The 22,657-nt window shown below is 45.0% G+C and overlaps 1 protein-coding gene across 1 annotated transcript in view; it reads right to left on the reverse strand.

Moving 5' to 3' along the window:
- Positions 1 to 4,801: 4,801 nt before the first annotated feature.
- Snrnp200 (small nuclear ribonucleoprotein U5 subunit 200) overlaps positions 4,802 to 22,657 on the reverse strand; it is a 34,644-nt gene continuing 16,788 nt past the window's right edge. The window contains exons 19-45 of the mRNA XM_090336409.1: positions 22,449 to 22,580; positions 22,122 to 22,310; positions 21,427 to 21,624; positions 20,135 to 20,287; positions 19,934 to 20,014; positions 19,582 to 19,665; positions 18,832 to 18,938; positions 18,393 to 18,511; positions 17,965 to 18,119; positions 17,686 to 17,875; positions 17,324 to 17,497; positions 16,184 to 16,344; positions 15,227 to 15,454; positions 14,756 to 14,947; positions 14,486 to 14,664; positions 14,198 to 14,349; positions 13,323 to 13,431; positions 11,901 to 12,009; positions 9,493 to 9,682; positions 9,234 to 9,398; positions 8,898 to 9,019; positions 8,520 to 8,663; positions 8,249 to 8,425; positions 7,911 to 8,071; positions 7,705 to 7,786; positions 5,338 to 5,430; positions 4,802 to 5,242 (exon numbers count right to left, since the gene is read on the reverse strand). Of these exons, the coding sequence (XP_090192535.1) occupies positions 5,099 to 5,242; positions 5,338 to 5,430; positions 7,705 to 7,786; positions 7,911 to 8,071; positions 8,249 to 8,425; positions 8,520 to 8,663; positions 8,898 to 9,019; positions 9,234 to 9,398; positions 9,493 to 9,682; positions 11,901 to 12,009; positions 13,323 to 13,431; positions 14,198 to 14,349; positions 14,486 to 14,664; positions 14,756 to 14,947; positions 15,227 to 15,454; positions 16,184 to 16,344; positions 17,324 to 17,497; positions 17,686 to 17,875; positions 17,965 to 18,119; positions 18,393 to 18,511; positions 18,832 to 18,938; positions 19,582 to 19,665; positions 19,934 to 20,014; positions 20,135 to 20,287; positions 21,427 to 21,624; positions 22,122 to 22,310; positions 22,449 to 22,580 (3,990 nt within the window). The 3' untranslated portion in view covers positions 4,802 to 5,098. The remainder of the gene's footprint in view (positions 5,243 to 5,337; positions 5,431 to 7,704; positions 7,787 to 7,910; positions 8,072 to 8,248; positions 8,426 to 8,519; positions 8,664 to 8,897; positions 9,020 to 9,233; positions 9,399 to 9,492; positions 9,683 to 11,900; positions 12,010 to 13,322; positions 13,432 to 14,197; positions 14,350 to 14,485; positions 14,665 to 14,755; positions 14,948 to 15,226; positions 15,455 to 16,183; positions 16,345 to 17,323; positions 17,498 to 17,685; positions 17,876 to 17,964; positions 18,120 to 18,392; positions 18,512 to 18,831; positions 18,939 to 19,581; positions 19,666 to 19,933; positions 20,015 to 20,134; positions 20,288 to 21,426; positions 21,625 to 22,121; positions 22,311 to 22,448; positions 22,581 to 22,657) is intronic.

A 22,657-nucleotide genomic window follows, 5' to 3' on the forward strand; every position in this document is an offset into this window, starting at 1 on the left:
GCAGCAGACATTTCTAGTCCAACAGCTGCTGGTAGACCACATCCCTGGAGCCACCAAGCATACACACAAGCTACTGGGCCAAGCGCCAATCACTTGTGCGGAGAGAATCAACCTGGATCCAGGGCACAAACAAAACCCTGTGCACCAGTGGGGAGCCCAACCCTTCCAAAGCCCACACCTGTTCTGGAAGCCCAAATCTAACCTTCCTAGCCCCTCATGCAGAATGGACCAAGCACCTTTCAGATGGCCCAGGGCTCAACCTGTGCACAGGTGCTTGCTGGCTTAGGGACCCAGCCTGGGCTAGCCTTCCCAGTGTGAATCAGCCGAGGCCAAGTGAGAGCTGCCACAAGTTCCGGCCAAAACTCTGAAGATTCCAAGTGCGAAAATCACAGTGAAAGATTACAAGAGTCATAGAAATCAAGACAACTCAAATCCAAATCAACAACAACCCAGGGAAGGATCCCAGTGAAAGTGAGGAAGTCATGGAGGACAAAAGAAAACCATTAAGGAAATGACAAGCCGCAGTGGCTCACACTTGGAATCCTGTCTACTCAGGAGGCTGAGATCTGAGGACAGTGGTTCAAAGCCAGCCTCAACACTAAAGACTGTGAGATTCTTATCTCCACTTAACCACTAGAAAACCGAAGTGGGGCTGTGGCTGAAGGAGTAGGGCCTTGAGCTGAAGAGCTCAGGGACAACACCTAGGTCCAGGGGTAGGGTGGTACCCTTGAGCTGAAGAGTTCAGGGACAGTGCCCAAGCCCAGAACTCAGGCCCCATGATTGACTCTCCTCTGGTCAAGAGGCCAGGAGTTTGGCCTAGTGGTAGAGTGCCTAGCATGTATGAAGACCCGAGGTCAATTCCTCAGTACCACATACATAAAAAAAAAGCTGTAAGTTGTGCTGTGGCTCAAGTGGTAGAGCTCTAGCCTTGAGAAAGCCCAAGGAGAATGTTCAAGCCCCAGGACTGGCAAAAAAAAAAAGAGAATTGACCCAAGAAATAAAAGGGGAAATACAAAAACAATTTCAAGAGTACAAAGAAGAAATGACAAAGCAAATCCAAGACTCCAAAGAACAGATACAGAAAAAAATATATACATGGTATGCACCTCACTAAAGACAAAATTAGGCTGAAAGTTTGGTCTAGTGGTAGAGTGCCTAGCATACATGAAGCCCTAAATTCGATTCTTCAGTACCATATACACAGAAAAAGCTGTGACACTGGCTCATGTGGTAGAGTGCTAGAGAGGCTCAGGGACAGCCCAGGACTGGCAAAAAAAATAAGTGAAATGGAAAATAGAATATAAGGAGTCCAGGATAAAACAGAATCTGGCCAGGCACTGGCATGCTTGTAATCCTAGATACTCAGGAGGCTGATACCTGAGGATCAAGGTTCAAAGACACAAAAAGACCTGAGACTCTTATCTCCAATTAACCTCTAGAAAATGGAAAGTGGGGTTTGGCTCCAGGGTAGGACAGTGCCCAGGCCAAGTTCAAGCCCCATGCCCTATGACACCCCCCCAAAAGTTGGCCATACTGTCGAAAAATATACAAATTAAATATACTTCTTTACTGAGATAGAGGAAACAATCCAGAATTTCATATGGAACAACGAAAGACCTAGAGTAGCTAAAACAATTCAAGGCAAAAATAATGCAGGCAGCATCACAATATCAGATTTCAAGTCCTACTACAGAGCCATAATAACAAAAACAGCTTGGTACTGGCACATAAATAGAGCTGAGTATCAATGGAACAGATTAGAAGACCCAGAAATAAAACTACGTGCTTACAGTCATCTGATATTCAACCGAGCCAAAGACATACAGTGGAAAAAGTTTCTCCAACTATCCCTGCTTGTCACCATGCACTAACATCAACTCAAAGTGTATTAAGACTTCAACATCAGACGTAAAACAAACCACTGCAAGAGAGTATGAGAAACATTAGAACTTAAAGGTACAGACAGGAACTTCCTGAATAGACTCAGAGGTATGATAAATAGGAGACTTAACAAATGGGACTACCATTAAAATAAATTTCTGCACAGCTAAGGATATATCTACTAAACTAGAAAGACAGCCAATCAGGAAAAGATCGTTGTCAGTAATACATTACACAAAGGCCTAATATTCAATATATACAAGGAGCTCAAGAAACGAACCCTCCCAAAACTAATCAATCACTAAATGAGCAACAGAGCTAAGGGGGACTTCCCAGAAGAGGTAAAAATGGCAAAGAAGAGCCAGGAGTGTGGCCTAACAGTACAGTGCTTGCCTAGCACGCACGAAGCTTTGGGTTTGATTCCTCAGTACCACATAAACAGGAAAAGCCAGTAGTGTTGTGGCTCGAGTGGTAGAATGCTAGCCTTGAGAAAACTCAAGGACAGTATCCAAACCCCAAGTTCCAGCCCTAGCACTGGCCAAAAAAAAAAAAAAAAAAAAAAGGCAAAGAAACACATGAATAAATGGAATAAATGTTCATCATCCTGGTCATAAAGGAAATGGAAATCAAAACAACTCTGAAGTACCTTCATACTCTAGCTAGATTGGCCAATATTTTAAACTCTGTCAACAAATGCTGGGAGGGACGTGGAGAAGAGTTTTACTGCACTGCTGGTGGAAATGTAAACCAATACAACACTCTGGAAAGCAGTCTGAAGTTCCTCAAAAAACTAAACATAGCCGGGCAAGGTGGCTCACACCTGTAATCCTAGCTACTCAGGAGGCTGAGATCTGAGGATTGTGGTTCAGAGCCGGCTGGGGCACTAAAATTCGTGAGACTCTTATCTCTAACTATTAGAAAATTGGAAATGGGGCTGTGGCTCAAGGGATAGGGAGGTAGCCTTAAGCTGAAGAGCTCAGGGACAGCATCCAGGCCCAGAGTTCAATCCCCAGACAGAAAAAAAACAAAAACAAAAACCCTAGACCTACCCTACAGCCCAGCCGTACCACTCCTAGGCATCTACCTTGAACATGAACATCATGACCCAGGAAGTGATGACACCTGCATATCCATGTTAATTGCACACTATTCACAACAGCTAAGATATGGAAACAGTTCAAATGTCCCACAATAGATGACTGGATTCCAAAACTGCTGTACCTACATACAATGGAATTCTATACAACCATTAGAAAGGATGAAATGATGTTATTCGCAGGGAAATGGATGGAACTAGAAAGTCATGTTAAGACAAGCCAAATGGCATATGTTCTCCCCGATCTGCAGAAGTTAGATTTAAAACACAATGGGACATGACAAATTATACAGTATTCTAGATATTCATATAGTGAGAGCAAGAGAAGATAGTCTTAGGAGAAAAATCACCCAAGCTGTAATACCCAGCACCTCTTTAGACATATATAAAATACAGATATTGAAACTCCAAAGACTTTCTTCTCTTTGTCATTTTCTGAGGGTTGTTTTTTTTTTTTTTTTTTGCCAGTCCCAGGGCTTGAACTCAGGGCCTGGGTACTGTCCTTAAACACTTTTTGCTCAAGACTAGTGCTCTGCCACTTGAGCCACAGAACCACTGCCAGCTTTTTCCATGTATATGGTACCAAGGAATCGAACCCAGGACTACATGCATGCTAGGCAAGCACTCTACCTCTAATCTATGCTCCCAGCCCTGGTTCTATATTCTTTACCTCATATCCAGTGTACTTACGTGCACATCTGAGGGAAGGTGTCAGAATCAGGGAGGGCACAGAATCAGTGGAAAATGGGTGAAAAAGTACAGCAGTGAAGCTCGCTGGCTACACTAAACACTGATGAAAGTCAGCAATGCAACTCGTGGGTGGAAATGGGAGGGAATAGAAGGGAATGAAGGAACAGATACTATGCAAAAGGAAGGAAATGTACTTGTAACCTAGCTGTATATCGCTTCTAAAACAATACAAAACATTTCAAGGTGAGATGATTAGGTTTATTTAAGGCTTACTAGAGTGGCAATTCAAAAAGTTGAGAAATAATTGCCAATGTAATGTAGTCACTTTAGTCCCCATTTGTCTCTTGGAGAGTTAAGAGGATTTTTGATATGAGGATTGTTCCCAGAGCTATTTCTTCCATTAAATAAACTATCAAAAAGTGAAACTGTGGCTCAAGTGGTAGACTGCTATCTTTGAGCAAAAGAAGCTCAAGGACAGCACCCAGTCCAGTCCCTAAGTTAAAGCCCCTTGCCTGGGGGGTGGGGGGGGAGAAGGAGAAAGAGGAGGGGAAGAGGAAAGAGTTATTCTATCAATGAATAATAATAGCTCTTGGGGCTCTTGATTTCCTGAAGTAGCAAAGGTTCTAAGACCAAATCATTTTACTGACCTAGAAAAATGCCTTTCAGAAATTATCTTAACATCTTTCCAATTTGTGTTCATTCCTAAACAACAAAAACAAAACAAAAAGACAGGATCTGACTGCAACATGTCACCTCACTGATTACCATGTTGATCTGGCTGATTTGGCTAGGTGGGTGTCCTCTCCCTCTTAACTGTGTGTCCCTATTGAAGCTGTACACTCAGTCCAAAATGACCACCCCAGCATCGCGATAGAGGAGGACTGGTCTTTAGTCAGGGTATCCAAATAGTGATGTTCCCCTGCTAGAACCTCCAAATAAGCTCTCAAGAACAGAAGGGACAGGAGGGAAAAATGGAAAGAGCAAAGGAGGGGCAACACTGCCCATAAAGATATGTAATCTCTACCTGACTTATGCTCGCCGTTACTCCTCTGCACATCACTTTCATAATAAGCCAAGTAATGACCAGGCTAGAAAAAGAAATTTTCAATTTGAAATGACGGCCAGACAACATGGTTTCAATTAAATTGTTTATTGGAAGATCTGACTCAAAAGGAACTACAAAGAACATTTCTAAAAATTCTGTACATGGTTTATATTTGACATGACACCTACAGACACTAGACCCAGAGGTGAGACTGCCAGGTGGATAAAGGAGGCAAGTAAGTAAGTGGAGGTGAGACAGGACAGCATCAGCATGGCTGGTCAGGCCTCAAGCCAATAGATCAAGTCTCTGGAACCAAGATCTTTCAAATCTACATGCTCCTGACTCAGAGACTCAGCTCTTCTCTGCACAAAAGCAAAAGCCACATCTTAATCCGAATCACTGTCTGTCTCGGCTTCTTTAACATCCACACTGAATTTATATTCCTGGTCACATCCCATGTAAGCGTCACTCATAAAGTACAGTGTGTAGTTGTGGGCTCCTGTGGCTGGGGCCACAAAGTCCAGCTTCACCTAAAGAGAACAGGCAGAAATCAAGTCAGCACAAAACCAGGGGAGAGCTCACCTGTTCCACCACAGGGCAGTACTGGGCCAGTGCACACACTCACCTTGGCCTTTTGCTGCAGGGTCAGCCTCTTGATGGAGATAAGGCTATTAGACTTGGCATCTCCAATCACTACCCACCAGCCTTCTTCACGTTTCTGCAATGACCAAAAACTCAGCTTTTAGTATGTACAACTTGATGGACATAGCCAATAGTGACAACTAGCTAAAGTAGTACGATGGGCGAGGTGGCTCATGCCTGTGATCCTGTGGCTCCAGGGATAGGGAAGCAGCCTTGAGCAGATGAGTTTAGGGACAACACCTAGTCCCAGAGTTCAAGCCCCATGAACCATTTAAAAAAAAAAAAAAAAAAGGTTTTTCTAGTCCCCGCCCCCTTCTTTTTATTGCCCACTTGAGCATCACTTCTAGCTTTTTTTCTGTGTATGTGGTACCAAGGAATCAAATTCATGGCTTTGTACATGCTAGACAAACAAGCACACTATCAATAGGCCACACTCCCAGCCCTAGAGTTCCTTCTTCTAACACAATTTGTTATACTAAGATATTAAAACTGTCAAAAGAAATCTCAGGGCCAGGAGCATAGCCTAGTGGTAGAGTGCTCACTTCATATGTACAAAGCCCTGGGTTCGACTGCTTAGTACCACATACGTAGAAAAAGCTGGAAGTAGCACTGTGGCTCAAGTAGCAGAGCGCTAGCCTTGAGCAAAAAGTGTCCAAGGACAGTGCCCAGGCCTTGAGTTCAAGCCCCACAACTGGCAAAAAAAAAAAAAAGAAAAGAAAAGAAACCTCAAAAGGAATTTAATCTAGCCCATCGCAGTGATTCTCGCCTGTAATTCTAGCTAAACTTAGGAGGCTGAGATCTGAAGATTGTGTTCAAAGCCAGTTCAGGCACTAAAGAATGTGAGACTCTTATCTCCAAATCAACACTGGAAAACCAAACTAAGCAAGCAGGGCTGAGGCTCTGGGGGAGGGCAGTAACCTAGAGGTGAAGAGCTCAAGGACAGGGCTCAGGCCCAGAGCTCAAGCCCCTTGATCCACAAAAAAAAAGAAAAAAAAAAAAAAAAAGAACTTAATCTTTAAATAGTTAGATAAACTCATTTACTTGTCTTACATTATCTCTGCATGTAGTGCTTGCCTCTGAGTCTATGGCCACATAATCAGAGTTCTGGTCCTTGGGAACTAGCAGCTTAGTGTCTCTCAGAGACTCTTGTTAAGTACAAGGCATACATGCTACATGGAAAAAAAAAAGCTTAACATGGAGATGAACCAGAAGGAAAGATGATCCAAAGCAGACAGGGGTAAAAAGACACTTCTAAAGCCTTGCCTCTGTTGAGAAGCCCTCTCAGCTGGCCACTCCACTGTCACAAAGCCCATGTGTCTCTGCTTAACACACTCTTTCCTCAGAGCCTGTTAACAACTAGTCTTTCGAACTAACCATTAAATTTCTCTGGTATCTGCTGCCAATCTTCAATTATTTCCCACAAAAGGCGCTCTTTTTTTTTCTTGTAGTACTGGGGATTGAACCTAGGGCCTTGAATAGAGCAGGCATATATTCTATCACTTAGGTAAATTTCCCAGCCCAAGGATCAGATTTCCTTTCTAGTTATTTTTTAAAAGTGACCTTTTCCCCTTATAGTATTGGGGATTGAATTCAGGTCACCATCTAAACTCCCAGTACTTGTGCTTTTGCCTTTCTGGTAAGTCTCCTGTTGAAGTTTGCCTGAGACCACAGTCCTCTCATCTCTGGTCTCTGGAGAAAATGGGGATAATATTGCCCAACTGATAGTTTTAGCATTGACCAACCATCTAAATTATTTAATCATCTAAATTATTTAAAGGCTGAGGTTAAAAAAAAAAAAAGACAATACATAGCCCCAAAAATTATTCTCAGCCTTATAAGTTAATTTAGGGGCTGGAATTTGAACTCAGGGCCCTGTGCTTGCTTATTCAGCTGGCACGCTATCATTTGAAGCACAACCTCCTGGCCCAGCTTTTACTAATTTTGTTTTGTTTTGTTGGTCTGTTTTCTAGTCCTGGGGCTTTAATTCAGGGCTTGTCCCTAAGCTTCTTTTGTTCAAGGCTAGCAGTCTACCACTTGAGCCATAGCGCCACTTCTGGCCTTTTCTGTTTACATAGTACTGAAGAATCAAACCCAGGGCTTTCATGCATGCTAGGCAAGCACTCTACCATTAAGCCACATTCCCAGGGCAGACTTTTCTGCCCTGGCTGGCTTTGGAACTTCTATCCGCCAGATCTCAGCCCTCTGAGTATCTAGGAGTCACTGCCTCTGTGTGTTAATATTACCACTCTACACTTCCTTATCCAAGAGGGAAATGTACCTGGTACCTAGAATCAAGCAAACTGTTCAGTGCTTTAAATCACTATTGGTAAAACCAGCTGCCAGGACATACCTGTGGAAAGAGAGGAGCAATAACAGGGCCTGTGACTTCCTCTTCTCGCTCCAGCTGTACCAGTACAACAACTGGCCCACCACTGTAGGGAAAGCAGGAGACCATGTGATTGACATGCCATGACCTCTCCAAACGTGCTCATGCTGCGACCAGTAGAATGACAGAGCAGCAGCTCGGAGAATGACACCTGACCCTCAGTGGCTTACCTACGGATGCTGTCCTTATCCACCACTTCATAAGATAGTTCAATATTAGGGTAGCGGTTACAAAAGCGGGCCACATCTGCAATCTGGCTGTCAGTCAGCTGAAGCAAGGCATTTCGTTCTTCATCCTCCATCTCCATGATATCAAAAACACTCTCCACTCCCTGCAGTGAGGGCACAGAGGTCAGGTGAAGAACTCAATACAGAACCCCTTCTTAGAGGAATCAGATGTTCCTATTGAGTTTCATCTTCCACAACCCATTCCTCTCCGCCCCTTCCCCAGTCCAGGATACTTTGCTCTCAGGCTCCCCAACCCAACAATCCAAGCCCACCCAGCTCACCTTGTCTGTGCAACGTTTGATATGCTCTGAGGTGAAGTGTGGCAGCTGCTTCAGATATGAGTCCTTGGACCACATGGCCTGAGTAACCATCTGAGCTAGTTCCATGGCTGCCAGAGCAGGGCTGAGCCACCCATTGCTGGAGAGTACATCCACACAGGCTTGAATGAGCCGGATTGCCTGCAAGGGGAGAGTACAAGAGCAGGGAGACTTGGAACCAGCCGTGTAAGGCTATCAGCAGCCCATCCAAAACCATCCCGCACTCACACTGTACCTTACTGAGAATTTCCTCCGTGTCTGACTGCAGCTCAGCACTTAGCTGCATGCGGGACAAGTGGGCCTGCAGGAGCAGGTTGGTCTTCACATGTGGATCATTGAATTTAGGATTATTCAGCTTGTGGGGGACCTTCTGAGCCAACTGGAATGTGGAAGAGAAAGAGCTGATGGCAAACCTGTGACCTATGAGAGACCAGCTCAGACCAAAGGCACCCACCACATAGCTCAGGCTGCTGAGGGAAGGAATGAAGATGCTAGAGTGTTGTGGGGATGTATGGTGGTGAAAGAACTAGGATGAAGGATGTGTGGGGTTACTGATGGCAGCATGCAATGGGCTCCAGGGAACTGAAGTCTGCTCTGACGCTGGTGTCCTCACCTGCCGCAGAAGGTTATCTTCATGGTGGCGGATGGGAATGTTCTCATACTCTGCTGCATTGGAGATGATCTCGATAAGCCCTCGAACCTTGGTCTTGGCATTCAGGGACATGCTGAACAGCTCTGAAAGAAAACAAGAAAATTTGTGAGGAGCCAAGAGCCAGTTTGGAAGAGAAACAGGGAGGAACAAAAACTAACTGCTTGGGCTGCACTGCTCTCCCATGATACCACTGCTTTGACAAATGTGGAACACTTGCAGCAAGGTCGGGTGTCATCCCAGTGGACTCCAGATCCCTGCAGGAGAGAAGGCTCTACACAAAGCTCTGAAGGCCCTCACCAATGGTGGTATAGTTGATATAATAGTAAGCAGCTATCATGCCCAGGTTCAGAGGTGCCACATCCATCTCATCCTCGATGCTGATGCATTTGGATTGCTCCAAGTCACTCAGGGTCTGCTCAACCAGCTCTGACAAGTGGTCAGACAAGTGACGATGGGAAATTCCTGTGGAGAAGTGCCATAAGTGCAAGTGTCAGGGACTGGTCCAGCAAGGGCTGCAAACCCACCAAGAATAGCATGTGCTTCCAGGTCCACTTACCCTGTAGGTTGTAGTAATTGGGGTTCTGTGTCATTCGACGATACAGGAAGGTCCATGTGAGGTAGTCCACAGCATCCTGCTTGTTCTCAATTGTTTTGGTGACAATCTCAGCATTGAAGTGGTCATGCATACAATGGTCCAAGTGAGATTCCACTGGTAGAGGCTCATACAAAAACTTTTTGAAGAAATCCTGCGAATTGGAAGAGAAGTATAACATGATCACCAAGTGCCAAGTGTAAACAACAGGGATTGACCCTGAATGGAAGAAATCATACATATAGAAAGTGGTATCACTAGTTAGTTACAGTGCACCAGAGGAAAAGGGATACACTAAGCCACACAGGCACAGCTTTTAGTAAGCAATGCATGATGTATGGTAAAACTAAGAGAAAAAAGACTCGTAATAACATGAAGTCAACAGCAGCAGCTGGGCACCAGTGGCTCACACCTGTAACTCTAACTATTCTGGAGGCTGAGATCTGAAGATGGTGGTTCAAAGCCAGCCTGGGAAGAAAAATCCCCATGAACCTATTATCTCTGATTAACTTTCTCAAAAAGTAGAAATTAGTTGCAGGGCACAATGGGCTCATGCATGTAATCCCAGCTACTTAGGAGGCTGAGATCTGAGGATCATGGTTCAAAGCCAGCCCAGGCACTAAAGACAGGCAGGGACTCTTATCTCCAATTAACAGGAGAGAAAACTGGAAGTGGGGCTGTGGCTCCAGGGGTAAGGCAGTAGCCTTGAGCTGTAGAGTCCAGGGACAATGCCCAGGCCCAGAGTTCAAGCTTCATAACCAACCAAAAAAAAAAAAAAAAAAGTAAGTGATACTGTGGCTAAGAGTGGTGGAGAACCAGCCTTTGAGCAAAAGAGCTCAGCAATAGGATGGGAGTTGGGCCTAGTGGTAGAGTGCTTGCCTAGCATGCACAAAGACCCAGCTGGGCTCAATCCCTCAGTACTATAAACCTAGAAAAGCTGGAAGTAGTGCTGTGGCTCAAGTGGTAGAGTACTAGCATTGAGAAAAGCCCAAGGATAGTGCTCAGGCTGAGTTCAGTCCAGCAAAAAAATAAAAATAAAAAAAAGAGCTCAGCATAGCCCTGAGTTCAAGCCCCACGACTAACCAAAAAAAAAAAAAGAAAACAAAAAGGCAGTATGCATTCTGAGTGATTTTTTCTTCTTTAGATGCACAGTAAGATGGAAGGCAGGATGTCTTCCCTATACCCTAGAGGCTGGCATACCAAGGGTATCATCTATTTTTAATTTTTTTTCCCACCAAACACATGAGGTCTGTCACTGACTTTTGGTGCGTGCGTGCGTGCGTGTGTGTGTGTTGCTAGCCCCAGGGCTTGAATTCAGGGCCTGAGCATTGTCTTTAGGCTTTCTCAAGACTAGAGCTCTACCACTTGAGCCACTGCACCAGTTCTGGCTTTTTAGCTATGTATATGGTACCAAGGAGTAGAACCTGGGCCTTCATGCATGCTAGGCAAGAACTCTACTACTAGGCCAAACTCTTGGCCATATATATATTTATTTCTTTTTTTCATGAGTCATGGGGCTTAAACTCTGGGTGGGCATGGGCACTGTCCCTGAGCTCTTCAGCTCAAGGATACTGCCATACCCCTTGAGCCACAGCCCCACCTCCCATTTTCTAGTGATTAATTGGATAGGAGCCTCACTTTTTTTAGTGCCCAGGCTGGCTTTGAACCATGATCCTCAGCTCTCAGCCTCCTGAATAGCTAGGATTACAGACATGAGCCACTATGCCCAGCTACATATATATTTTTTGGGGGGGTGGGGGGGCCAGTCCTGGGCTTGAGCTCAGGGCCTGAGCACTGTCCTTGGACTTTCTCAAGGCTAGAACTCTACCACTTGAGCCTCAGCACCACTTCCTGTTTGTTTGTTTTTTTCTATGTATGTGGCACCAAGGAATCGAGCCGAGTCTTCCTGAGTGCTAGGCAAGCACTTTACCACTACGCCAAGCTCCTGGCCCCAACATTTATATTTTATTATTCAAGGTTGTATGTACTTTTAAGAAGCAGAATTTATATTTTTATGTTTAAGATGTTTTATTTCAAGGGCCAGGAGTTTGGCCTAGTGGTAGAGTGCTTATCTAGCATGCACGAAGACCTGGGTTCGATTTCTTGGAACCACATACTTGCTGATTATATAGTATACAGTTGGAAAATGTAAACAAGTATAATAAAGTTATTACTCTCTTCAGGCAGCAAAATTCTATTTGACTGAGGCCTATTGTACTGACAGAAAAGGCCTTTTATAAAAGCTCTGGGACAGTGTCTAGGCCCTAACTTTAAGCCTCATGACCAACCAAAAAAATGAATAAAGACATCTACCAAAAAGAAAGACTGTTTCAAGGATTAGGATCTCAAGGTATCTCAAGTCTAGGACTGACCTTTTTGGAGCCTTGACACATAATAACACAGCGCCCCTCATCATCCTGCAGAGGGCGGTTGGCATGGCCCACCATCTGAAGCACATCGTATATGGGATAATCCACGTAGCTGGTGGCAAAAGAGAACAAAGGTACATTACCAGTGAGACCATACTTAGGAGCCCTGACTGCCTTTCACATCAGGGAAAATAGAAGCAAACACAAGGACAAGAGGCCAAATTACAGCAAAATTGCTTATGAACTTGCCATACTTGAAATTTAGGAACTTGTTTTACTTGCAATCATTTTAGTTTTCTTTTCTTTCTTTTTTGTTTTTTGGTTGGTTCTGTGACTTGAACTCTGGGCCTGAGTGCTGTCCCTGAGCTCTTCAGCTCAAGGTTAGTGCCCTACCCCTTGAGCCACAGCACAGCTTCCCGTTCTCTGGTGGCTAATTAAGAAGATAAGAGTCTCACAGACTTTAGTGCCAGGCTGGCTTTGAGCAAGAAAAATAATACTGAGTAATAGTCCTGAAATGAAGTTCCAGCGCAAAACCAAATGTGGGTGGGTACCAATGGCTCACACCTGTAATCTTATCTACTCAGGAATCTAGTATTTGAAGACTACAGTTAAGAGTCAGCAAGGGCAAGAAAGTGACTATCTCCAAGTAAACATAAAAAAAAAAAAAAGATGCAAGTTTGGCCTAGTGGTAGAGTGCTTGTCTAGCATGCACGAAGACCTGGGTTCAATCCCTTGGTACCACATACATAGAAAAAAGCTGTAAGTGGTGCTAAGGCTCAAGTGGTAGAGCTCTAACATTAAGAAAGTCCAAGGACAGTGCTCAGGCCCTGAGCTCAAGCCCAGGACTGGCAAAAAAAAAAAAAAAAAAAAAAAAAGCCAGAAATGGAGCTGTGGCTCAAGTGGAATACTATTGTTTTGTTTTTCTTTTTTTTTTTTTTTTGGCTAGTCAGGCTTGAACTCGGGGCCTGAGCACTGTTCTTGGACACTTGTTGCTCAAAGTTAGTGCTCTGTCACTTGAGCCACAATGCCACCTCTGGCTTTTTCTGTGTATGTGGTACCAAGAAATTGAACCCAGGGCTTTATGCATGGGAGGCGAGCACTCTACCACTAGGCTATACTCCCAACCCAGAGTGCTATTCTTGAGCAAAAAAAAAAAAAACCCTTGGGGACAGCGTCTTGAGTTCAAACCACAACACCAGCAAAAAAAAATAAAAATAAAAAAATAAAGTGAGCCTGGGTCCAGAGACTAATACTGAAAAGTCTTTCAAACACTCCACAGTTGCCTACTATTTGTGAGAAACAGTCCCCAGCACTGTGAAAGAAGACAAAAACGTATCTAGCTGTGTTGCTTCCCTGGCTTGTCTGCAATGTATGTTCATTACAGGAGAGAGGTTTTGGTTAATTCCAAACACCAATTGTACTCACGCGTGGATCTTGCCATTGTAGTACTGGGTATCCATGATGATCACCAAGTGGGCAGCCACACTCATGCCCCAGCACAGACTCCGAGAAGCCACTACCACCTGAATAGCGCCTAAACAGCAGAGGGCAGGAAAAGATTAAGTAGGGCTCCCTGGAGAAGTAGCGTATTGTCACATGGGCAGTAGCAGCTAATCGTATGTTTCACTTCAAAACTTAGAATAAAACTGCTTAGGAACCAGGTCTAATAGGACAAAAGGGAACAAAAACACAATAGTGTGAAGTTGTTCCACGTTGTTGGAACCTTGTTCTGGGACCATTTGAGAGGAAACATACAATCCTAGAGTAGAATCTGAAGCCCAAAGCAAGAATTAGACTACTACTACTACATGTTGGCTGACCTGCTAATGGCAACAGCTAACACTAACTCAGCTGGAATCTTACTCAACCCACTGCAGCAAAATGGAGGTCACTGGGAAAACTCCCAATCAAGCAAATTCAAGGATGATTTTGGCAAGAGAATCTACAGAGAGGCTCTATTAAAGAATGCCAGGATGAGTAATACTTGAAATGCCACAGGTCAACAAGAAACATCAACTAGTGCTTCACCATGTGCTACATCTCTAAGGTCTAACCATCTTAGAGACTTGACATCTGACAAAGAACCAGGTCTAGTGGCTAATGGTCTTGGACTCCAGAAAATCAAACTGAAAATGTATGAGTTTGTGTGCCTGCCTCTTTACTCATTTAACAAGAAGGGATATTTGTCCCACCTATATCACAAGTGTCTGGGGGAATCAAATGAGAAAAACAATCCTAACAGTATTGTAAAAATTACTAGTATTCCACCACAGAGACACATCACCATGAGGTATTGTTACCTGAGTTGAAGAGCTGCTCCACCAGACGTCGCTCCATAGGGCTGAGCCCCTCGTGTAGGTAGCCCACCCCATTTAGCAGTGTTTCCTTGAGTGTACTGTCACTTAGCTTCTCCAAGTATGGAATCAGGTCCTTCTCAGTGCAGTGCAAGAACCTAGGTGGCAAGGACACTCACTCAGCTCAGAGGGTCCCATCTCCTGCAGACTCTTTCACCTAAGACTCCAAGCCCAAGCCTCCACCCTTAACAGCCTTAACAGAGTATTCTTTAGCAAGCAGCAACTTCTAGCTACCTCTGCCGCTGAATGTCTGCCGCACAGGTGGTGAGGATATCAATGGCAGTCAGGCGCGTCTGCTTTCGAGATGGGACAAAAACAATGACAGGCTTCTTAGGCGAGTGCTTGGTGATAGCATGGTACACCGGCTTGGCCATGGACAGCAGGCGGGTCTGCGTATGGCTGATGTTGAAGCCCTGGACACCAAAGAAATGACACCCAAGGTCACCAAAGCTGGGTTAAGTAGGGATCTCTGAAGCCACCAAGGGCCTGGGGAGTGGCTCCTACCTGAATGTGCAACTCCAAGGGCACGGGGCGCACATTAGGGTGGAAGTTGAAGGTGGAGGTGGCACTACAGCCCAACCAGTGAGCCACATCCTTGGCATTTGAGAGGGACGAGCTAAGAGCCACAATGCGAATAGGTCGTTCGATCTGGGAGGAGATGTAGCGCATACGAGAGCAGATCACTTCCAAGACAGGCTGAGAAAGGAGAGGAAAGAGTCACTGAAGGCCCAGCTCCCCAGCCTCTGTCTGAGTTTCCCTTTCATGATCATTCAACCCTTCCAATTAAGGGTTCTCCTGTCTTTGATTCCCCTGCCCCCATGCAGCCAATCTCTACTAAGAAACATCATTTTTCTAAGAGGGCAGAACCCTCGGAGGAAGAACCCCCAGTTCTGGCCTACAGCAAAATACCACACCCAGTGCCAAAGTCGCTGAGCCAGTCTCAGTCTCCATGTGTGCAGCAAGATCACTTCATACCCCATTCTCGCCCCCGATGAGGTGGACTTCATCCACCACAAACAGGTTGATGTTCTGGACATTCTTGCGCTGCTTCCACCGCCGGGAAAGTATGTCCCACTTCTCGGGAGTGCTGATGATGATGTTGCCTTTGCCCAGAAGCTTCAGGTCTGTGCTGGTTTCCCCCGTCAGGAGCACAACCTTCTTGTTAAGTCTGTCCTGGAACTTTTCATACCAGTCCATGTACACCTGGCAGTCAGGGGAAGAAGATATATAAGCAAGCCACAGTGGGTATTTTTCACTTATTAGAAATTGAACTAAGAGGTCAAAGATCTCATGATACTTTTTTTTTTCTTTGAGCCACAGAGCCACTTCCAGTTTTCTCCTATCAAATTGAAAATAAGAGTCTCATGGAGGGCTAGGAATGTGGCTTAGTGGCAGAGTGCTTGTTTAACATGAATGAAGCTCTGGGTTTGATTCCTCAGCAGTACCTAAAACAGAAAAGGCTGGAAATGGTGCTGTGGCTCAAGTGGTAGAGTGCTAGCCTTGAGCAAAAGAAGCCCATGGACCATGCCCAGGCCTTAAGTTCAAGCCCCAAGAGTGGCAAAAAAAAAAAAAAAGACAACCACACACACAACTCTCACAGACAGACTTTCCTGCTCGGTCTGGCCTTGAACTGTAATCCTTATATTTCAGCCCTGAGGAGGTAGGATTACAGTAGTGAACCACCAGCACCCAGTTTCTTTCTACATGGACTCTTATTATGTCGCTCAAGGCAGCCTCAAACTCAGGGGCTAAAGTGATCCTTTGCCTCAACCTCCTGGGCAGTTACAACTATCACAGTGTGCACCACAAGCCTGGCTCACTCAACTGCTTTCTAATCCTACACCACCTTTAAGTGATAGGAGAGCAGAGCTTAGAAAACCTTGATCTGAAATTATAATTGAAATGGCTTCTGGGCTATAGCATATCACACACCTGCTCTGCCAGGGCCTCCATGGGGGTAATGTAGACGCAGCGCCCCTCTGAGTTCTGCAGTAGCATCCGCAGGATGGCAAACTCTGCACAGATTGTCTTCCCACTGCCCGTGGGGGCCCCCACAAACACATTATCATCACTGTTGTACACGGTGTTAAACACTGGAAACCAAGAAGAAAAGTTGAGCACCAGGAAAGAAGTAACAAGACCAGGAGGCAGATCACTTAACAATACAAATGACACCATAAAACAAGAAACTAGATGACTATTTTGCAGAGGAAATAATGGCAGTGGCACAGGAGCTGGCCTGGCCTACTAGCTTCTCCTCCCACAAAACCAGGAGAGGACAAGATCAAAATTCAGGCACCCATAATTCAGAATTATGGGAAGACAAAACAGGAAGAGGCCAAGCATCCTTCTTTGTTTCTCAGAAATCAGGATACCTCCCTCTGCCCCTTCAGCATTCTTGTGTTTTCTACAAATAGTCTAACACAGAATGTGAGAACCCAAGCCCTAACATCAAGATTGGGTTAAGATCCAAGTTCTATATTTCCTAGCTAGTTCAACTAGGACACCTTATCTATATAAAATGAGGTTCTTTAATATTAAATAGTAACCCCCTCAAAGGACTGATGGGAGAAAGATTAGGGAAATCATTGCTGGACTCCCTCCACAGTGCCTATTCTGTGAATTAGTTGCTATTTATGATGGGGATGGGAAGCTCTCGAACAAAGCCACACTGGGTCAACCCTGGGGCTTCAGAAGCAGGCATTAGCACCCTGAGCATAAGAAATGACAATAATGGGGCTGGGGTCTTGTTGGACTATACAAGGAGACTCTGGATTTGAACTCACCAAAATATATAATGAGACTGTCTCAAAAAAAAAAAAAAAAAGACCACAACATGATAGCAAAGCATCATGACTCCCTAGGAAGGCATGCAGAGTAGGAAAGCAAATCTAACACTAAACAAGCACATCTGTGAGAAAGAAATGCCCGGGTGGACCCTAACAGCTATACTGAGGAGCTCCAGGATTACAAGCACTTGAGTGACCCCTGCAACAGAGTACACCTATCTCTACATGACTATAAAAGGTAGATCAAGATAACCAACCAACTACCTGTGATTCAGATACTCACCCTGGGTCTGGATAGGATTGAAGAAAGGAAATTTATCCTGATAAAGACTCTCAAAGGCACTGTTTCTCAAAGCAGACACAGGTAAGGGCTGTAGGTCCAACAGTTCTGTTGGAGGGGGATACTTCTCTGGAAGAATGAGGTGCCGGAAGGAGACAGGCAGTTGGGTCTCACAAGCTGCCAGAAGGGAAAACAAAACAAAATGAAAGTGTAGGAAGCAATCTTCTAACAGGCTTCCAAACTACCCCCAAACTGTGGGCACCAAGTACTCTAGGTACACCATTCCTTCCCAACAATGTCAAGACCAGGATAAGACACAAGAAATCTTTCTACTGTCCCTGGGGACTCAAAGAGAAGATACTCACAGAGCCAGCGGTCAGACACAACTCTGATGAAGTACTGAGGAGGCAGTGGTTCAAAGACGGGCACGAAGAATGTAATGAGGTGCTCATCTTGGGCATACTTGGCCTTTAGTAGAAAATACTCATGGTGCAGAATCACCTCACTGTCCACATCCTCTACCAGAATCCAGAATGCCTCTGATGAACCATGGACCTGCCATCACAAGCACAGGTAAAAGCAAGGTGAGCTGCCTCGGGGACTCAGCACTTCCTACCCAGGACCCTCTGCCCAGCAAGCCTAACCTTTTCATCCCACTGGAAATCTGGAGTGATGGTCAGTTCTACTTTCAGCGTAGAGCGTGTGATGGGTTGTAGGTGCACTGACAACTCCAACTTGGGGAACAGGTGTACATACTTGTGGATGGTCTTCCCCATCTTCGGCATGCGGATAAGCTCCCCTATGAGGAAATTAAAAGAGCACTGGAGCTGTGGCCTAGCGAGCCTAGCAGATCTGCAAATTGGGTCCAAGTGGCCCGTTGGAAAAGGGCAGATTCTACACGAGATACACTTTTTACTTTAAACCCAAGAACATTCAAAATGTCATTCAAAAGTGAGTCTGGACTTCAGTGGGACATGAGAAGTTAGCACAGGCACAAGAACTATGACCTGGAAACTATGGAAGCTGAGAAAGACATCTGGGCCACAGGATAAGACAAGAGATTCTCACACACCTATTTCATTATGATTCAGGTCATACAAGCGCTCGAAGGGAAAGTTTTTCTTCTCTATCTTCTTCACTACCTCTTCTGGGAGTTTACGAAACTGACGCAGAGGACACATGGACTGCCACCTATCCAGGAAGGAGATAAAGCCATTGGTTCATTCTGCGAGACTGCCTTTATCACATCTTTAAGAGTTTACCCATAACCACATAAGACACAATCTTTAGAGAAAGACTTCAAACTGCAAGAGCAGAGCCAACAGTGACTGGCACTCTCCCAACTCCCCAGAACCCTAAAGAGCTCTCTTCTTTTTTCAACTGTCACCCAGCTGCGTGCCACACTTCAGCCATCAGGACTGGTGATCCAAGGCATTCTGAGGTTTTCCCATCATGCTCTCAGCCTGGGCTCCAACTCATGGTGACTTGCCACCAGTTCACTGGGCTCTTACATGCGTTTGTCGATCATCTTGCAGAGATTCAGGGTCTTGTCTGTAAGCTGTGCCCAACCTCGGTTCAGGACAATTTCAAAGATGGCGCGCATCAATCGACCAGCCGACTAGGGAAAGAGAAAGTGTTCCCATTCAGAATCTCAAGTATCCCTAGGCCTAGCTACTCGCAGTTAATACTTAAAGTCCCAATGCAATCATACACACTAAGTCACAAAAATCTTCTCTGTAATTACTCTTTTCCTCTACCCTTCCTGGCAAAGACAAAGAACAGCTAATAAAAATCCATTGCCATTTCTGAATTTATAGATTAGTCCTTGAGTCACAATGGGAAGTCATTTCTCTATGGAAAAGCAAGCTTTGTCCGGTGGATCTCCTTGTCTCTCTATCAGGACCTACAGAGACAATCAGCAATCCTTTTTTCTTCTTCTTCTTTGTAAATTCTAGCAAGGATTTATTTTAGTACAACAGGGTGAAAGTAGGAAGCTATAGAAGGAAAGAAACATTTCCTGTTTCCCATGAAGGAAGATTTCCTCACAGTTTTTCTTAAAGCCTGCCCTTCTCTATATTCAAGATCAGTCCAGCGAAGATTCTGAAACACACAGGCACTAACTAGCCAGTTAGGACACACTAAGCATTGCTTCTAGCTCACTAGTTTCAAGCCTCCTTTATCTAAGATGGATACAGCCAGCATATAAGACACTGGAACTATTGGGACCCTGCTCACCTCCCAAGTACAACTTTCATCCTCACCTGTGTAACATACACCATATCAGCCATCAGTGCAAAGCCCTCCAATTTCAGCTGAGAGATGAAGGCTTGGAGAAGCACATTGATCTAGAAAAAAGACAGCAATATCCAGTAAGAGGCCAATTACTGAACAGCCCAAGAAAGCAAACTGTGTTTCTCTACTGGGTACATGTGCCCAGAAGAGCAATCTTCCACAGGTCTCAATTTACAAACAAAAACTACAGCATTCATAAGGCTCTAGAATACATTTCTAATACCCTAGGAGTAAGTGTGAGATTATCATGGATGAACCCAAATTCAAGATTCATCTTTGGAAGACTACAAAAACTACCAAGCAAAGGAAAGATGGGCTCACCTTTGCACTGGGTTCCTCAATGCTTTCCTTTACAGGGATGGGCACTCTCTCTAGCAACTTCTGCAACTCCAGCTTCTCCTCCTACCACAAGAAGAGACAGGTCAAAAAAAAGCCACTGGAAATAGAAAAGAAGCCATCTAGCACCTTGGCAGTATGTCCCAACTCCCCTTCCTGACATGCTGTATAGGCTTATAGGCTCACCTCTCTCACGGTAATGTTCTTGAACTCTGAGGACAATGAGAAAACACGGAAAAGCTCAATCTCACTCAGAGTGGGCTTCAGCAGCTGGTTGTAGGTCTGTACTGTGTCATTGGTAATGTAGTAGTGGCTGGCTATGCGACCCAGTTCTGTCACCTAGGGAGAATGAAGGTTCAAGGCAATGCTGACTATTAAGCCCCAACCTCTAACTTGAACACCAGATTACTGTCCTAACAGAACTAATGGACAAAATTCTACCACAAAAGACTCAAGTACATGAGGAAGATGGCAAATAAACTGACATATATAAAACTGATGCCCACAGCTGGGTGTGGTGGCTCTCACCTGTAATCCTAGCTACTCAGGAGGGTGAGATCTGAGGATTGTGGTAGGCACCGGTGGCTCATGCCTGTAATCCTAGCTACTCACAAGACTGAGATCTGAGGGTCCAGGAGCCTGGCCTAGTGGAAGAGTTGTTGCCCAGCACGCACAAAGACCTGGGTTGGTTTCCCAGGTACCACAATATATAGAAAAAACTGGAAGTAGTGCTGTGGTTCGTTCAAGAAGCAGAACTCTATCCTTGAGAAAGCACAAGGACAGTGCTCAGGCCCTGAGTTCATGCCCCAGGACTGGCAAAAAAAAAAAAAAAAAAGCAAGACTGAGACTTGAGGTTCAGGATGAAGCCAGCTCAGGCAGGAATGTCTGTGAGACCATTATCTCAGATAAACTATTGAGAAAAAGGCCTGGAGTGCTGTGGATCCAGTGGGAGAGCAATAGCGTTGAGCACAAAGAGGCTCAAGGATAACACCCAGGCCGAGTTGAAATCCTAAGACCATCAAAAACAAAAAACCAAAGCCAAGCAGAGGAGAAAAGTGTGTGAAATTCATCTCTAATTATCCACCAAAATGCTAGACTGAAGGTATCCCTCAAGTGATAGAGCACCAGACAGGAGTAAAAAGTCTGAGCAAGAGCATGAGTTCCTTAGTGCAAACCCCACCATCAGGAAGTGGCACTGCAGCTCAAGTGGTAGAGTGTTGGCCTTGAGCACAAAGAAGCTCAGAGACAGCGCTCTGAATTCAAGGCCCAGGACTAGCAAAATAAAACACAAACAAAACAGCAGAGTACTCAAAGAAAATAAACAAGTACCATTTGAGACGTTTACCAGTATAGTCTAATCTTTGTTCTAAGGAGCAATTATAGACAGGAAACTCAAATCATGGGAGAAATCTCGAAGAGTTTTACCTGAGCCTATGGCTTCTGCTGAAACCTCTCCTGAGAACCCTCATGCCACGAACCTGAAAGTTGCCTGTCTTCTTGTCATACTTGACCAGGTTGTTCTTGTCAAGCATCAATGCAGCAGTGTGAACCAAATCTAGTCGGCGCTGATCCAGCAAGGGATCTCCTTTCAGGTCATCATGAGAGATGCCATACAGAGTTGGCGACCGCAGCATTCGGATATACAGGTAGGCATAACCAAGCCAGTTCACTGCATCCTACAAGAGAGCCCGTGGTTGTCAGCATGGAGATCTGCTGATGTTCAATGAATGTACTATGCTGTCTTCTGAATGCTTATTCTATTACATCAATAAAAGGATAAGGCCCTTTCAAAGATCTTGGAAATAAGAGAAAGTGGCTTGGGCTGGGAGTTTGGCCTAGTGGTAGAGTGCTTGCCTCACATGCACGAAGACCCGGGTTCGATTCCTCAGTACCACATACATAGAAAAAAGCTGGAAGTGGTGCTGAGGCTCAAGTGGTAGAGCTCTAGCCTTGAGAAAGTCCAAGGACAGTGCTCAGGCCCTGAGCTCAAGCCCAGGACTGGCAAAAAACAAAAACAAAAACAAAAACAAGAGAAAGTGGCTTGCCACAGACCCCAGAAACTTAGAAGTGAACATCAGGTGGGTACAGAATGCAGAGCCACTCCTGTTAATTCAGTCTCTTGAGGTACCACCAGAAAAAGACCTAAAGGCCTAAGAGTACGGCTCTTCCCTACCTTTGCATTCTGGACATTCCCCAGCACGATTTCTGCATTAAGCATGTCGGGCAGCTTTGATACCATCTGGCTCTCAATAGGAAGCTGTTGATTGAGGAGCGACAAGTAGTATTGTAACTCCCCATGAGAGGTGATGAGTATGCCTTCGCCCTTGGTGTCATACTGGGGCCGTCCAGCACGTCCTAGCATCTAAGGCACAAAGGAAGAATGTTGTAGCTGGAAAGCTTTGAGTTTTGACACAGGGATTCTGCGTTGCAGAATTCAAGCCTTTGATCTTCCATCTTCCCAGTAACCTTATACTGAGAGCAAACTCAAAAGGCTCTGTACCTGAAGAATATCCAGTGCTCCCAGCTCTGTCCAACGTCCCTTCTCTGGACTATACACTTGGGTGCCTTTGATGATGACTGTATGAGCAGGGAGATTCACACCCCACGCCAGAGTTGCTGTGGAAACCAAAACCTGTAGATGCAAGGTCAGGACTTTGGTCATAGTGACAAGTAAAATAACTAATACATGGAGTGAAATCTGAGTGGTAA

Source organism: Megascapheus bottae, chromosome 7, assembly GCF_031878675.1.
Source record: "Megascapheus bottae isolate mThoBot1 chromosome 7, mThoBot2.hap1, whole genome shotgun sequence".
Taxonomy (NCBI): domain Eukaryota; kingdom Metazoa; phylum Chordata; class Mammalia; order Rodentia; family Geomyidae; genus Megascapheus; species Megascapheus bottae.